Consider the following 16527-nt stretch of genomic DNA (forward strand, 5'->3'; position numbering starts at 1 on the left):
TTGAGCACACAGACCCTGAGGATAGAGACAAATATGATACAACCCTTGACTTCACGCTTTTGTGTGCTGCTTGGGAGAAGGCAAGGAGCATTTCTGTGTTTTATAAAAGAAAGGCAGCTAGGGGCAGGGAGCTTTGGGGCCCAAAAAGACACCAAGCCAAAGTAAAAAGAATGGACTGAAAATGAGTTTACCTAGAAACAAGCTTCAAACTCCCAGCAACCTCACAGGTATTTAACATAGAAGACAAGAGAAGATAAAATGCGAAAGTTCTGTTCTATAAATTTTATCCCCATCTCTGTTTATCTAATGAATGCTTTACTTACTGGGCTAAAGGAGCTGCATTCTATGATTAAGGGAAACATAAGGCTTTAAAATGTATGTTTTATCAAATTGTTGGGCAAGCAACTGCTGCATCCCCAGCTCAGCAGAATAGTGTGGGACACATAGTAGGTGCTCAGTAAGCACTTGTTGGTTGAATGAAAGAGTGATTAGTTGAGCGTGGCTACTCATGTTAGTCTGGCAATGTGGGTTGCAGGACATGAATTGAGTGTGGTCTGAGGACACCTGACCAGGCCTGCCTCCCACAGGCTTACTTGATAGCTCTGCTGGCATTGTGGGCAACCCTGGCACAAGGAGGTGTAAGAGCAAGTGTTAGGAAAGTGTGAGTGACATTCAGCAAGAACCTTGCTGCTCACTTTGGGAGGCCAAGTCAGGCGGATCACGAGGTCAGGAGATCGAGACCATTCTGGCTAACACGGTGAAACCCTGTCTCCACTAAAAAATACAAAAAAAATTAGCCGGGCGTGGTGGTGGGTGCCTGTAGTCCCAGCTACTCGGGAGGCTGAGGCTGGACCTCGGATCACAAGGTCAGGAGATCGAGACCATCCTGGCTAACATGGTGAAACCCTGTCTCCACTAAAAAAATATAAAAAAATTAGCCGGGTGTGGTGGTGGGTGCCTGTAGTCCCAGCTACTCGGGAGGCTGAGGCTGGAGAATGGCGTGAACCCAGAAGGCGGAGCTTACAGTGAGCCAAGATGGCGTCACTGCACTCCAGCCTGGGCGACAGAGCGAGACTCCGTCTCAACAACAACAAAAATAATAATAATAAAAGAACTTTGCTGCTACTTTTAGCTCTGGCGTGTGAAGTCTGTGGAGCAAATGTGCTAACAAGTTGAGGGGCTGTATACGCCATCGGAGACGGCCCATAAATGCTCATAAAAGTTGGTTAACTGTGCCTTCAGGGGATGTTCCTCCTCCTTATTCCCAGACTGAAGAAGCAGCACAGTGAAAGTGTGCTGTGGTGTTGAGGAAGTTTTGCCATTAAAAGCTGGGGTCTTGTCTTTTTGTCTCTGAGCTGGTGACTCCTGTGTGTGAGACTTCTGAGAGCTTCTTGAAACCCAGGTCTCTCCCTGTCGAGTGGCAGGCATCCTGCCCATGTCCCAGGAATGCCGATCCCTGCTTTGGAACGGGGGTCATGTGCATTTCATGTTATGCTAACTGGAACAGAGCTAGTCTGGTGGTGTGTGGTAGCAGGAACGAGGGTGCCCTGGTCCATGCTAGAAACTTTCCTTGGGTTGTTTTTATTTGGATTTTTTTTCCTGTTAGACTATTCTGTGTTGGCTCTTGGCTTTCTGGGTCTGGGGCTATCCTTACTCTTTCCTTAGTCCTAGATCTTTGCCATTTGCAAATGCTTCAAGCTGTCCCTAAAGCAGTGGTCCATTTAGAGGCTGGTTTCTCCATTGTGCCCCAGAAAGTGCCGGCTGCGGCTTCATTTGCTCAGGGAAGGGCTTCTGGGTAGCACGGCTGGGCCTCCCGGTGTTTTGAGCCCTTGGTCCTGTCTGCCTTCTCCCTGAAGGCTCTGTTTGCTGCATGCTGGAGCTAAGGGGAAGGTGTTAATGAATCCATCTGAAAGTTTTCCATGTTCTATGTGTTTAGGCACTGATCTTGGCATTCGGGATACATCAGGGAACAAACATTCAAAGCTTTTGCCTTTGTGGTGTATATATTCTAATAGGTGGGAGTAGGGTGGGGCAGATGAAACCTACGTAAGTACATTAGATAATGTGGTAGATGAGATGTACTTCAGATAAAGAAAATTTAGAGGTGGGTGACAGAGAGCTCAGATTGGGAACGAGGGCAGGTTTCATCGTTAAATGTGGTGGCCAGGACAGCCCTAACCTGAAGGAGGGGAGGGAGCAGGCCAGGCTGATCCCTGGAGTAAGCTTGTTCCTGGCAGAATGAAGAGCCGTGGCCTGGCTGTGGGGAGGTCAGCGAGGAGCCCCATGTGGCTGGAGTGCAGTGAGCAGGTGTGGCCCGCAGAAGAGGAGATCAGAGAACAGAGGCTTCCTCCATCCTAAGGACCATGGCCTTTCCAGGGAGGCCAATGTGTACAAGTACCAGGGGCATGGAGGGATGAATGACAGTCGCTGCTTCCTGTTAGAAATTGGAGTGCAAGTGACCTTTCATTGCAAAGTGGCCCAGAACACTAGCAAAAGGCACTCCCTACCCCCATAGCAGCAGCTCGAGGGCAATATTTTCTAACCTCTTCAAGCCCATTTTTGTGGGTTTTATAGGTTATTGTGGGTGTGGGATTAGGGGCGGGGTTGTATAGTCCCTTTTTGTATGTAGCCACCCATTCGTCATGTGAGAGAGACCCATGATCATCCCTGAGGTCTTGGCAAGGGTTTGCCTGAGACAAACAGTTGCTTTCCTAACAAACACTTGCTCTCCAGACAGGCAGAGCCCCGGAGGGTGGCAGGCCAGTGCCCATGGCCTACCTAAGGCTAATAATGGTTCTCAGGGTTGTCTGTAGAAGTCAAAGAGCTCTCAAATAATGGTTTTGGCTTTGAGAACCTGACCATGGTACAGCTTTTTGTAATTTGCTGAGAGCCAGACCTTCCAGTAGAAAACATTGGGAACCACAGTCCATACAGCAAAATGAATATTTAGCAGGCACTTTGCTGGACATTGCTGGACATAGCAGGTTGCTCATGCCCTACATGTGAAGTCCAATACTCAAGCCTTACGGGGTCAACTAGATGCCACAGGGGCCAGGCAGGTGGAAGAGGTGAGTGAGGCAGGCTGGCTGTGATGTTGCAGGAGAGGTGTGTACCCCAGAGCACATGCCTCATCCGAATGTAGCATTGGCACCACTGGGAGAAAGGGACAGCCAAGGGTGGGCAGATTTCAGTGTTTTGAGAGAATCCAAAGATCCAGATTGGTGTTTTCATTATTATGTTTTCTTGTTAGGCAGCAGAGGAGGTGGAACTAAGAGGGGTCCAAATTTATGTATGTGTGTATGTATTTTTATGGTGGATGATGGAAAGATGGTTCTCCATTTGAGTTAATTACATGGCTGGAGGTGAGGTTGTTGCCAGGCCCCTGTGTAATAGAGGCTGTCCAATTAAAGTAGGATTGATTTATTAACGAAACTTACAGTCACATAATTTTGCAACTTGGAGGTGTTACGGGGCCTGGGGGCATTGCTGAAGAGTGCTAAGGCTCAAGATAATTGTTGCATGACTTTGGAGAGAATGACAGATGGGTCCTCATTTTTGCTGCAAATCCTGCCAGCGATTGAAATGGCATTCTTTGTTTAAGGTTGTGGAGGGGCTGTCTGCACTGATCCTCTGTTGCCTTGCTGGCATCCTTACCTCTTTGTGCATTTCCGAGGTATTTTGTCTCTACTGTCCAGAACCCTCCCTCAAAGCCTGCTGCTGATTCAGCTGCACGATTTAGCTTTGCCCTAACAATGGGTTGCCTGGGTCCTGTCCATTTTCCAGCTGTCTTTCTATTTGAATTCGAATTTCCAGCTGATATGCTTTCTGGCCTGGTGTGTGACTTAGTTAAAGAAGGTCTGGTCTTTTAACCAGACTTGTATAAATATTTATTTTAGACTTCTGTTGTGTGTGTGCTTCTGGGAGAGTAGCTGTTATTACCCCTTTGACACGTAAATGAAAGTAGTGTGTGTGACACGCAGCATCCTGGGAGGCAGGAGGTTCCTTAGACTGCAAGTGACATTCTGCTCGTGCTCCACTTGCTGGCTTTCTTGGTCCGCCACTGTACTTCCATGAACTTTTTGGGCCATTAACAAACCACTCATATAGGTGATTTGACCTAGAAAGATGGATTCAGAAACTTAGATGTAATAAAGACACATATGGTCATATGCCACCCTGTTAGAGCATTTGTGAACTCACAGTGCAGCCTAGTCCCAGATATGTATCACAGATCTGGTTTCTCTTGACTCCATTTTAGACCTTTGTTGATATTTTTGTGAGTTGGATATCTTTTTCCCCACATAGATTTCTTTTTCTGGTTTAAATGATGTGGTGGTTGTAGAAAATGTAGAAAATAAATCTCAGGACCCCCAAATCCCTAATCTAATGGGAAAAGTCAAGCTGGGGACAGTCTGGCAAACCTGCCTCGCATTTTATTCCTAAATAAGATAGCTACAGAGATTGAGAAGCTACATACCTCCCTCACAATTTGCCCACAAAGAAATTCTTTGTGCACAAAAGACAGACCTTGAGTCCTCCCTCTGTTCACCTGAGACAGATGTATATCCAATTGCTTCCTCTGCCCTTTTGTTTCACCAAGCTGGGCAAAGGTGTAAGTGACTGTTCCTCTACCCTCCCCTCACATAGAAATTGTGTATTCTGTGAAAGGCTAATCAAAGACTTTAAAAAATACAACCATTTGTCTGTTACCTACCTGTGACCTGGAAGCCCCCTCCCCACCTCGAGTTGTCCTGCTTTCCGGACAGAACGAATGTATATCTTACACATATTGATAGATGCCTCGTGTCTCCCTAAAATGTATAAAACCAAGCTGTGCCTGGACCACTCTGGGCACATGCGGTCAGGACCTCCTGAGGCTGTGTCATGGGCATGTCTTTAACACTGGTAAAATAAACTTTCTAAATTGATTGATCTCTGTCTCAGATACTTTGGGGTTCACAGTAGAAAGGAAAGAAACCCACTCAAATATTCCCACCCTTCAAAGATTAACCACTGTTAGCATTTGAGGGAATTTTTTTCTGGTTGTTTTCAATGCAGCCTGTAAAGCTAGTTGTAGCACATGCTTCATCTTGTATCTTGCCCGAATTATCTCTCGTAACTCTCCTCCTGCTTCCTTTGGCTTTAGCCAGAATGGCCTCAGACATGCCAAGTGTTCTACCTCAGAGCGTTTTACTGACTCTTCTTCTCTGGAAGGTCCTTCCCCAGGTAACAGCATGGTTTACTGTCCCCATCTCCTTAAGTCTTTGCTTAAATGTCCCCTTCTCAATGAAGCCTCTTCTGATCTTCCCATTCAGTTTGCACCTGTGCTGGCTAGAACTCCCCCTGTTCCAGACCCATCCTTTCCTGTGGCACCCAATGCAGAACCCAACATACAACCTATCTGTTTATTATCAATGCCATTGTTCTTTCTAATATGCTAATAGAAACATTAAACAGTATTTTTCTAAAAAATATTTTGAGACAGGATCTCCCTCTGTTGCCTAGGCTGGCTTACGGTGGTGTGATCTTGGCTCATTGCAACCTCTACCTCCTGGGCGCAAGCAATCCTCCCACCTCAGCCTCCTGAGTAGCTGGGGCTACAGGTGTCTGCTACCACGCTCAGCTAATTTTAAAATTTTTTTGTAGAGATGAGGTCTCACTATATTGCCCAGTCTGGTCTCAAACTCCTGGCCTCAAGCGATGCTCCTGCCTTGGCCTCCCTAAGTGCTGGGATTATAGGTGTGAGCCACCACTGCAAGCCAGCAACAGTACTCTTTGCAAAGGCTTTAAAATATCTACCTATAGCCTATTCTTTGAATAAATCATACCTCAATCATCACCCTACTATGGAACATTTAGTTACATCTAATGTTTTGCTGTTATAAATCACATGAACCTATTATGAACCTTTTGTACTTAAAGTGTTTTTCCATTTCTTACGCATTAAAATCTTGGGCATGGGATTACTGGGTCAACATACTTTGTATTAAGACTCATGTGGCTGGAAGTGATAGAAACTCAACTCACACTGGCTTAAGCAAATCAAAGGAAATTGTTGGCTAATGTATTTGAGGAGTAGAGGGATAGATCAGGCAGGACTGATTTAAGAGGTTCAGTCTGTCTTTGGGAGTCTGATCTGTGTTTAATATCTACTTTCTTCTTGTGTTGGCTTCATTCTCAGGCAGTCTCCTCCCACTTATGTCCAAATCACTACCTGTAGCTCCTGTATTCAGCCTCCTATCTCTAAAATCCCCTCTAAGGAAGACATCCCCTTTCCAATATTTTCAGCAAAAAACTTGGCACAGGTTCTCACTGGCTCAAATTGAATTGTGCCATTTTTGAATCATTAACTCTGGACATGGGACAAGTTAATGGGATATACTAGCATGGGAATAGCGTCATCCCACCCAAATCACATAGTCTTGAGGGTAGGGCAGGTGCCATTCCCAGAGGAGAATCAGGATGCTCTTATGGGTTGGGGACTGCATGCTGGGCTGGCCCCAAATGACACATCTTCATTTTACCTATGAACATTTTAGGGACTCTGTCTCTTAAAATAAATTAATAATAAAAGCCAGCAGAGAAAGAGATAGGAGCTCAGCTGCATCCTAAGCATGCATTTTTTTGGATGTGTAACTGCTGCCTAATCAGATAGCAATGTGTTTCTACTCTGACCACATGGGGCCAAGAGCAGCCTTCATAGGAGAGCTCTGCCCCACGGCTGCCTGGTCACCCATCTCTTTGTGGATGTGTTGCCAGTTTGCAACATAATTGTCCGAGTTCAGAACGGCCCTTGTTTCTTGTCCACTGTTTAATAAGCAGCTGTCTTGAGGCCTTTGTTGGCCCTGTGGTGGCTTTCCACTACACTCAGCCACATGTGCATGGAGCTCCAGGTGCGTCTACCATGTAATCTCTCCCTTGTAATCATCCTGGCTCAGGCCTGCTGTTCTCCAAGCCAACCTCATTCTTAGCATGAGGGAAGTTGGAAACGTCCTGGTGAAAACCCCATGGAAGTTGGGGGGTGGGGTGCTGTGTAAACCATTCTGACCCTTCCATTGAGTTTGTTCTTTTCTCAAAATTGGGATGTGTCATGGTGAGTTATGAGACAAATAAAATGAAGTTACTACTTGACACTCTTCAGAAATTCCTGAAAGGCCATCTGAACTCTTTCATTCAGATCCTGTGCTAATGACTATTTGCTGTTATTTAGTAGCAAGAGTTGGGGAGTTGGCCACAAAAGGAAGCTGTCAGAGCTAAGGCTGTGTGGAGGGCCCTTCGGAGTAGTCTCAATTCCCCATGCAATTTTTGGCATTTCTCCCTTTCCATCTCATCAAGGAAATTAGATGGAGCCAATTTATAAGTAAATGATACATCTCTGTGAAGGACTCTGGGTTAACTTGGAGCCATCTCGCTCATATTTTCCTTGGTGTAGGTGGGATAGAGAGTACTAATATTCCACTTGTGCTCTAGGTCATCCATTCTCTGGGAAGGCTTTATTCTCACAAGTGGATCGTTCCTGCATAATTTTGAGGGTATTGGAAATCATGGACACAACACTCCAATTGAGTCGGGGACACCCCACCCACCATTTAGTGGCCATCTCCTTTGTTTGATTCCAGATTCCTGAGACAAGGTTCCTTGTCTTTCTCAATATAATCAAGTGAATGTCTACTTGAAATCTGTTTTGAAGCCATGGTTCACTGCTGGTGAGGCAGGTGCTCTTCTGCCGTAGCGAGTCGGGGGAAGTGATCTTTCTAGCTGTGCCTTTTCCATGGTGCTCAGCCCTAGGAGCACAGGTGGAGACAGACTGGGAGCCCGGTGGCAGCATTTCTCTCTTTTTTTTTTTTTTTTTTTTTTTTGAGATGGGGTCTCGCTCTGTCACCAAGCTGGGGCAGTGGCGTGATCTCGGTTCACCGCAACCTCTGCCTCCTGGGTTCAAGTGATTCTCCTGCCTCAGCCTCCCGAGCAGCTGGGACTACAGGCACACGCCACCACGCCCGGCTTATTCTTTTTGCGTTTTTAGTAGAGATGGGGTTTCTTCATGTTGGCCAGGATGGTCTCGATCTCTTGACCTCATGATCCCCCCACCTTGGCCTCCCAAAATGCTGAGATTACAGGCGTGAGCCACCATGCCTGGCTCTTCTTTTATCTGTTGTAGATCTGGAGCATCTGTGCAAGATGTTAGTTGGAATTAAAAGGTTTCCACTGCTGATAAAGAAGCAACCCACAAAAAGCACATAGCTAAGATATTCTAAAAACAGGTTGTAAAGGGAAAGAAAAGATATCCTCCTTGACTTATTTCTGTGAAATTTTGTTACGCTTAGTTAACAGTTATGGAGCACGTGCTGTGAGCCAAGCTGTGTTTTATAGGCCACCTCGGTGCTTGCAGCAGTCCCGCCAGGGATCAGCTGCTTTTTTTGCACACGTCAGCATGGCTGGCATGGCTGGTGAGTTGATGTTCTCCAGGAAGGGCCAGTGCCCCTTTACAGCACCATACCTGTGTGTCCCGTGAAAGCTCCAGCTGGTCACCATGCACAGCTGGCTCTGCCCTTCTCCCTGTGCCAGTAAGAGCAACAGCAGGGACTCCTGGAGCAGCTCATGTCAAAAACAAAGGTGGTTGGGGATTTAATGGGTTGTATTCCACCTCACACAGTTTGAGGACCTGAATATGGCTGAGTTTCAGGAAGGGTCTGGAAACGCTTGGACACCAGTGGTTCACTCTCCCCAGCGCTGTGGCTTTCCCACGCTTGCCTTCCTGCTCCTCAGTCTTTATGGCAAACAGTGGCCGATGGCAACTCCAGCATTTACAAGTTGCTGTTCTAACCACATAGATTGACCAACTAGACTCTCTCTGTCTCGAGTCCTAAGTCACAGAAAATGAACTCTGTTTGGTTCACAGTGGATCAGGTGCCCTCCTTATAACTGGAGGGCACAAGGCACAACACAGTTGTGTGGGGACTGTCCCTGGACCTTGTGGAGAGGACAAGGAGCAGGTCCTAGAGAAGGGATATTGTGATGAGCTGATGGAAGTCCATGTAGGCGCTGGCCTCTGTGCCTCCCACCCACGCTTCTTCTACTGCGCCACTGACCACTTGCAGAACGTAGGCCTGGGAACAAGCCACTGCCAGCTTTGCTGACCCTTAGTGTAGGGCTTTAGTCATGGTTGGAGGTGCATGTATGCTTGTTAAATATGGCTTTCTTCTGGAGATCTGCCTTTGTTATGTCAAATTGAGAAGTCTTTGAAGCTGTCATTGCTTTAGCACAAAACAGAATTAGGAAAAAGTGCTACCCAATTGACGTTCTCCAATTTAAAAATATGGATCAAGGCCGGGTGTGGTGGCTCGCACCTGTAATCCCAGCACTTTGGGAGGCTGAGGCAGGTGGGTCACCTGAGATCAGGAGTTCGAAACTAGCCTGGCCAACATGGAAAAACCCTGTCTCTGCTAAAAATAATAAAAATTAGCTGGGTGTGGTGGCAGGTGCCTGTAGTCCCAACTACTTGGGAGGCTGAGGCAGGAGAATCACTTGAACCTGGGAGGCGGAGGTTGCAGTGAGCCGAGACAGCACCATTGCACTCCAGCCTGAGTGACAGAGCAAGACTCTGTCTCAAAAAAAAAAAAAAAAAAAAAAAAAAAGGATCAAAATATGTCGTAATTAGAATTGTGGCATTGACATTTGTAGACATCTCTATTTGTAGACATCTGTTGTTTAAGATCATTTGTCACTCTTTTCTAAACAACTGTTACTGGTGTCTACATTGGATTTTAAACTCTGGTGCCCACAGATTTTTTTCATCTATCTTAGCAATGGTGTATGCCTTACTTAGCCACACCACCTTATTATGGGAACAGTTTGGGTGGTTGGAGTTTTACTTTGAAAGTTTGATATAGTTCCCAGTTGCTAAATTCTCAAAGTATCAGAAGTCATTTGATTGACAGCTGTTGAAGCAATTTTATTTGGAAATTGGCCCTCAGGTGCTTCAGAACACTGTGAGGGGAAGTTGTTGCAGGTGGAGTCTGGGAATCTTTTCAGTTCACTCTTCATTTTTAAAAATTCTTAGATTTTACGAGTACAGTTAATTTTTGGTTTTGTTCTCTTGGAACTTCCCCACTGATGTTTAAAAGGCCATGTGATGTATTAATATACTCAAAAATGAGAGAGGTTTTAAAATATTCTGAATAATATTTTCTTTCTTTTTAGCTGTCTCCGTTATGAGGTACAGCGCCTCTGCTTTTGGGTTTGCAGTAAGTAACCTGAAATGTACTTTCATCAAGTTTTGCACGTTTTTTCATAAGCCCATAAACCTCACCCTGAGCCCTCAAATGAGGGTGGTTAGTGTATGAGAGCTTAGCATGAGAAACATATTTTATGGAAACCCACTTCTATTAAAAAATGAAAATTTAACAGAATTAAGCGGCAATGAGGGCTGTGTAATTCTCATGCACAGATTGGGGGGAACCACATTTCCCACAACGTGGTTGGGTGAGAGGATGTTTTGGGCATTTTAGCCCTTTTTTGCCTTCCAGGTTGTATGTGGACCTGGCACGCACTGAAGCAAAGCATTTTCTGGTGTAGGCAGACGTGCTGTGAGTGAAGATCGGGGCTACTTGCGCTAGGATGAGTCAGTCTGTAGCCAGCTAGGGGTAACCTGGCTTCCCAGCTGGCCTCCTGATGGAAGCTAGTTGGAGAAAGCGGGTCTCTGCTTCACAGGCTAGGTCTATTTAGAAATTGGGTGAAGTTTCCCCAGGCCCCTTGGAGAGGATGCTAGTGCTTGTGATTTTCCAGCTGAGAAGTGTGGTGTGGTGTAGTGACCCATAAAGAGAGCTCTTCTCAACACCCCCGCCGTGTAACTTTAGGGTTTCCTGTACCCAAGGGTCGGTATGCCTGTTCCCAGACCCACTTCTGCCCTTTGTTGTGAGAACTTGATATTGTAGGGACATTGCAGATTCTTTTCAGAATCTTATGAAAGATGTGGACCATCCAGGAAAAAGGCACACCACCACACAGACACACACCCAGACATACCACATATACACACGTACACACACACATGCATACACACACACACCCAGAAACACACAAACACACACCTACATTTTTCTCTGTCATTCTCTCTAGCTTGCTTGTGCATTCATGCTCTCTCATTCAAACAAAAGCATTGAATTTTGTATGCAACTTTAAAGTGCTGGCAGACTTATCGCAGGTCCTGGTGACCCCCACCCTCAGCCCTGGACCCCAGATAGAATAGTCCCGTTGAGAGTCAAAAATAGAATTCTTACCCGAATCTCTTATCTGGGATGTGCAGGAAACTACTGCAATTATCTTGACTGTCATGGGGAAACCAATTCCATGTGTTTCAGAACAGTGAACTCCCCCACCTTCTGCTCTATATCTCCAGAGTGCTGGGAGCCAGGGGCCCTGGGAGCAGAGCCCCCCACATGGCACGCTGGGTGTCTGAGCTCCAGACGCCCCGGGCATGAGGGCAGTAAGTGGCTGCGTCGTAATGATGGGAGGCCTCTTTGCTCAGAGTTTACTCGTGCATATGTTCTGAGTCACAGCACAGTTGTCCTGTGTCTTCACATTTGTGTGCTATTAACTGTGGAAAGCCTCTAATGCCATGTCTCCTTCTCCTAGTTTGATGCCATCCTGGACGTCCTGTCATCGGCGATTGTCCTGTGGCGTTACAGCAACGCGGCCGCTGTGCACTCTGCCCATAGGGAGTACATGTAAGTAGATTCTTGTCTTTCTCCAGGCTGCAGAACCCGTGCAGATGAAGGCCACGGAATGAGGCCCTCAGCACAGCTTGCCCTGCAGCTTTTGTCCCAGTGATGAGAAGAAGGTCCCCAGGTTGCTTCTGAGAGTGACTAGTGCAATGCCAGCCATGTGGTAGGGTCCTCTTGGGGTGGTCAGAGAGAGAGGATGTACCTTTATAATTTTCTCTGTTCTCAGATTTTGAGAATATGTGTTTGCTGGTCTATCCATCCGCTCATCCATCCATCCTGTTGCTTTTTCTTATCGGAATCTTTGTTCTCTTGGATTTTTATGCTGTTTTTCTTCTAAGTAAGATGAATTCTCCACTGTCATTTACAGAAGACATCTTAAGGGCATTCTAAATTATTCTATTTGCCTTCTGCCCCTCTCTGTATTAGGGGATGTTGCTTGCCCCAGTCTTCATATCCCATGGGTGAAGATTTTGACTTTGAAGGACTTAACGTTTGTAACTCTAAAACATATGTCTTTTCCAACTTCCATCTCTTTATATCATTTGTAAACCCCAGGGTAATAAGGACACAGGTTCTGTAATCAGATTTGCTATCTCTGTGATTATGGAAGCCAGTAACTGCTCTGTGCCTCATTCCCTCATCTGGAAAAGCAAGAAAAAGACAATTCCTCTTTCGTAGGATGATTGCAGTGAGTACACACACACACACACACACACACACACACACACACACACACACACACATTTTTATGCATATACCTATACGCTAATATGTGTATGTATATGTGTGTGCATGTAGTTATATGTATATATGTGCATGTATACGTGTATGTGTGGGTATCAGGGCAACAGTTTTCTCTGTCTCTGCAGCTTTTGGACAGTTGAACACAAATGAGTAAATGCCCCTTTCTGTGGTTTGTAGTGGTATCCAGATGGAAAGTACTCTTGAGGCTGGGTGTGGTGGCTCACACCTGTAATTCCAGCACTTTGGGAGGCTGAGGCAGGTGGATCACTTGAGGCCAGGAGTTCAAGACCAGCCTGGCCAACATGGTGAAACCCCATCTCTACAAAAACAAAAATTAGCTGCGTGTGGTGCTGTGTGCCTGTAGCTCACCTACTCAGGAGGCTGAGGTGGGATAATTGCTTGAACCCAGGAGGTGGAGGCTGTAGTGAGCCGAGATTCTGCCATTGCAGTGCAGCCTGGGCAACAGAGCGAGACTTTGTCTCAAACAAGAAAGTACTCTTGAATGGGATGTTAGGCCATATTCCAACATACAAGTGTTGCAATACCTCTTTGAGGCCAAGTGATTCAGACAGTAACATATCTGAGATTGAATATGCCAGATGGAAAACTTTTAAAAGATGACACCATAACTGACTCACTAATGAGAGCAAATTTTAGTTCATGTCATTATTAGCTTTAGTGTACAAAAACTTACTTTAAATGTTAAATGTCTATTTTAATGGGCATTAGTTTTTTTTTTTTTTAACAAATTAAGAATCAAACTTGTGATGTTACAGATGATATCATTTAGGATAAAGTTAATTTTTAAAAGTGAATTTGTGGTTGAAAAAAACTAGAAAATAGTAGTAAACTGACTTTTAAAAATTTCAAATGATGGTTGAGCATCTCTACTCTGAAAATCCAAAATTTGAAATACTCCCAAATTCAAAGCTTTTTAAGCACCAACCTGATGTCACAAGTAGAAAATTCCTCACCTGACCTCATGTGACTGGTCACAGTCAAAACTTTGTTTCATGCACAAAATTACTTAAAATATTGTATAAGATTACCTTCAGGCTATGTGTACAAGGTGTATACGAAACATAAACGAATTTCATGTTTAGATTTGGGTTCCATCCCCAATATATCTCATTATGTATATGCAGCCATCCCAAAATCCAAAAAAATCTGAAACCTGAAACCCTTCTGGTCCTAAGCATTTTGGATAAAGGATACTTAACCTGCCCTGTGATGATCAACCTTGACTTAACGCTGGTCTAGCCAAAGGAGCAACTAATGCACCCAACCCAAGCTGTTCTGGGTATTTGAGGAATTCGATAAGAAGTCTAGAGAGTATAATGTAGAGATATACTCGGATTTCAGGAGCTAGCCACTGTTGTGTCAGAAGAACATGTCATTTTTGGTTCTATAGCTGCACTGTCCAATATGGTTGCCACTAATGCAATATTTTAGCACTTGATATGTGGCTTGTCTGAACTGAGATGTGTTGTAAGTATAAAATACACACTAAATCCTAAAGACTTAATGAGAAAAAGTATTTATTAATAGTTAAAAAAATGTTCATTACATGTTGATATTAGAATATTTTGGATATATTGGTTAAACTTAAATTTTTTTTTTGCTTTAGCTTTTAAAAATGTCTTTTAGAAATTTAAAATTACATATGTGGCTTATATTATATTTGTATTGGCCAGTGCCCTCAAAGGAGAAAGTTTTTCCCTCTGCTTTTTCTTTCTTATTTTAGAGCTAATAATACATAATTTGATTTGCAGTTCCAGAAGGAATTGAATTCAGAGTTTTCCAATTTCATTATTCTAATTTGCTTTTTAATCTGATTTCCTTTCTGCTGAAATGAGTTTCGTACATGTTAGTCAGAATGCCACGAATAACTGTGGCTTTTCTATAGTGTTGGGATCTGTGTGAACATTTGTTAGGTCTGGAGGTTTTCCAAGATCAAAATTGATGATGAGAAATGTCTTTGGTTTCACTGTTTTTAATAATCCCCCAAACAGGTTACTGTTTTTTAAAAGTATATATCATTGTCGAAAAGGCAAAAACTCACAGAGGAGTTGCTTTAATTAATTCCCAGGTAATTGTTCACGTGACAATGCCAATGCCAATGAATTCACTTGGAGATTCCTAACCTAGGGATTTAAGTGATACTCACAATCCTCTATATTGTTGGCTTTGGTTTAAAGTTTTAATCCCTGGCTTACCCCATGTAAGTTTAAAATTAATGAAATCACTGCCAGCTGAGAAGCTGATATTTGCCTATTAATGAGCATAAATGAGTTATGAGGGGCACAGCTAGAAAAGCCATTGGTTTTCAGTTAGTTGCTGGAGAGTAATATTAGAGGAAATTGGAAAATATGCAACTGGCCCTTAGCTAATTCCCTTTATTTTTTTGAACTGGACCCAAAACCTTGGGATGAATTTTGAGCTTGAATTAGTCATGCAAAGCAACTGGAAACCTTCCTTAGCCTTGCCACCTGGTGACTGTGTATCCCTACTGTGGATATGATGGGGTATTTCATACTCAGGGAAAGAGAGTTTGGTTTCAGCACCACCAGAGCGTACCTAGCCCTGATAGTTTTTGTTTTGCATTTTAAAGATTTTTATTGTGAATTTTTATTTTTATTTTATTTTGTTAAAACACATAACATAAAATGCATTAGCCTAAGTGTTTTTAAGTATACGGTTCAGTAGTGTTAAGCGTATCTCATGTTGTTGTGAAACAGATCTCCAGAACTTTTTTCATTCTGCAAAATTGAAATGCTACCCATTGAACAACTCCCCATTTTCCCCTGTCCCCTAGTCCCTAGCAATCACCATTGTACTTTCTGTTTCTATGAATTTGACTGCTTTAGATACTTCATATAAATGAAATTATACAGTATTTGTCTTTTTTGTGACTGGTTTATTTCAGTTAGCATAATGTCCTCAAGGATCCTCCATTTTTTGTAGCATGTGACACAATTTTCTTCCTTTTAAAGGCTGAATAATCTTTTTTATTTATTTTATTTATTTTTTTGAGATGGAGCCTTGCTCTGTTGCCCTGGCTGGAGTGCGGTGGCACGATCTTGGCTCACTGCAACCTCAGCCTCCCAGGTTCAGGCAATTCTCCTACCTCAGCCTCCCAAGTAGCTGGGACTACAGGCATGCACCACCACACCTGGCTAATTTTTTTTTTTTTTTTGAGATGGAGTCTGGCTCTGTCACCCAGGCTGGAGTGCAGTGGCGCAATCTTGGCTCACTGCAAGCTCCGCCTCCCGGGTTCATGCCATTCTCCTGCCTCAGCCTCCTGAATAGCTGGGACTACAGGCGTCCGCCACGGGGCCCGGCTAATTTTTTTGTATTTTTAGTAGAGATGGAGTTTTGCCATGTTGGCCAGGCTGGTCTTGAACTCCTGGCCTCAGGGATCTGCCTGCCTTGACCTCTCAAAGTGCTGGTATTACAGGTGTGAGGCACCGTGCCCTGCCTAAAGGCTGAATAATATTCTATTGTAAATATATGCCACATTTTGTTTATCCATTCATCCATTGATGGACATTTGGCTATTGTGAATAATGCTGCTATGAACATGAGTATGCAAATATCTCTTTGAGACCCTGCTTCCAATTCTTTAGGATAAATGCCCAGAAGTGGGATTGCTGGATCCTATGGCAGTTCTCTTTTAAAATTTTTGAGGAACCTCTATACTGTTTTACATAGTTGTTATATCATTTTATAATTCTACCAACTAGTTTTTTTAAGTTCCAAATTTGGTTACTTTCCTGTGGTAGGAAATAAAGGTGTGGAGAAGGTGGACCATCAGGTTTACTCATGGCCAGGATTTTCAACAGGTAATATAGAAGGAGGGGCAAGGGAAAGTTATGTTTACAAGCAAGGGGTTCTAAGAAGAGAGAATAAAGTAGCCAAGGAGAGGTGGAAGGATAATGGCAAAGCTGATGAATAATCACCATGGATTAGCAGCCTTGATTAGAAGATGAGAAGCCTTGATAGGTCAGTGATTGTTGGCGTGGGGTACTAATCTGAGAGTAGGCTGCTAAAAACCAAGATT

General features: G+C 44.1%; 1 protein-coding gene across 1 annotated transcript in view; it reads left to right on the forward strand.

The window, feature by feature from the left end:
* Positions 1 to 16527, forward strand: part of TMEM163 (transmembrane protein 163) — a 257267-nt gene that overhangs the window by 148218 nt on the left and 92522 nt on the right. The window contains exons 3-4 of the mRNA XM_034954103.3: positions 10201 to 10244; positions 11635 to 11726. Coding sequence (XP_034809994.1) covers positions 10201 to 10244; positions 11635 to 11726 — 136 coding nt within the window. The remainder of the gene's footprint in view (positions 1 to 10200; positions 10245 to 11634; positions 11727 to 16527) is intronic.

Source organism: Pan paniscus, chromosome 13 (genome assembly GCF_029289425.2).
Source record: "Pan paniscus chromosome 13, NHGRI_mPanPan1-v2.0_pri, whole genome shotgun sequence".
Lineage (NCBI taxonomy): Eukaryota > Metazoa > Chordata > Mammalia > Primates > Hominidae > Pan > Pan paniscus.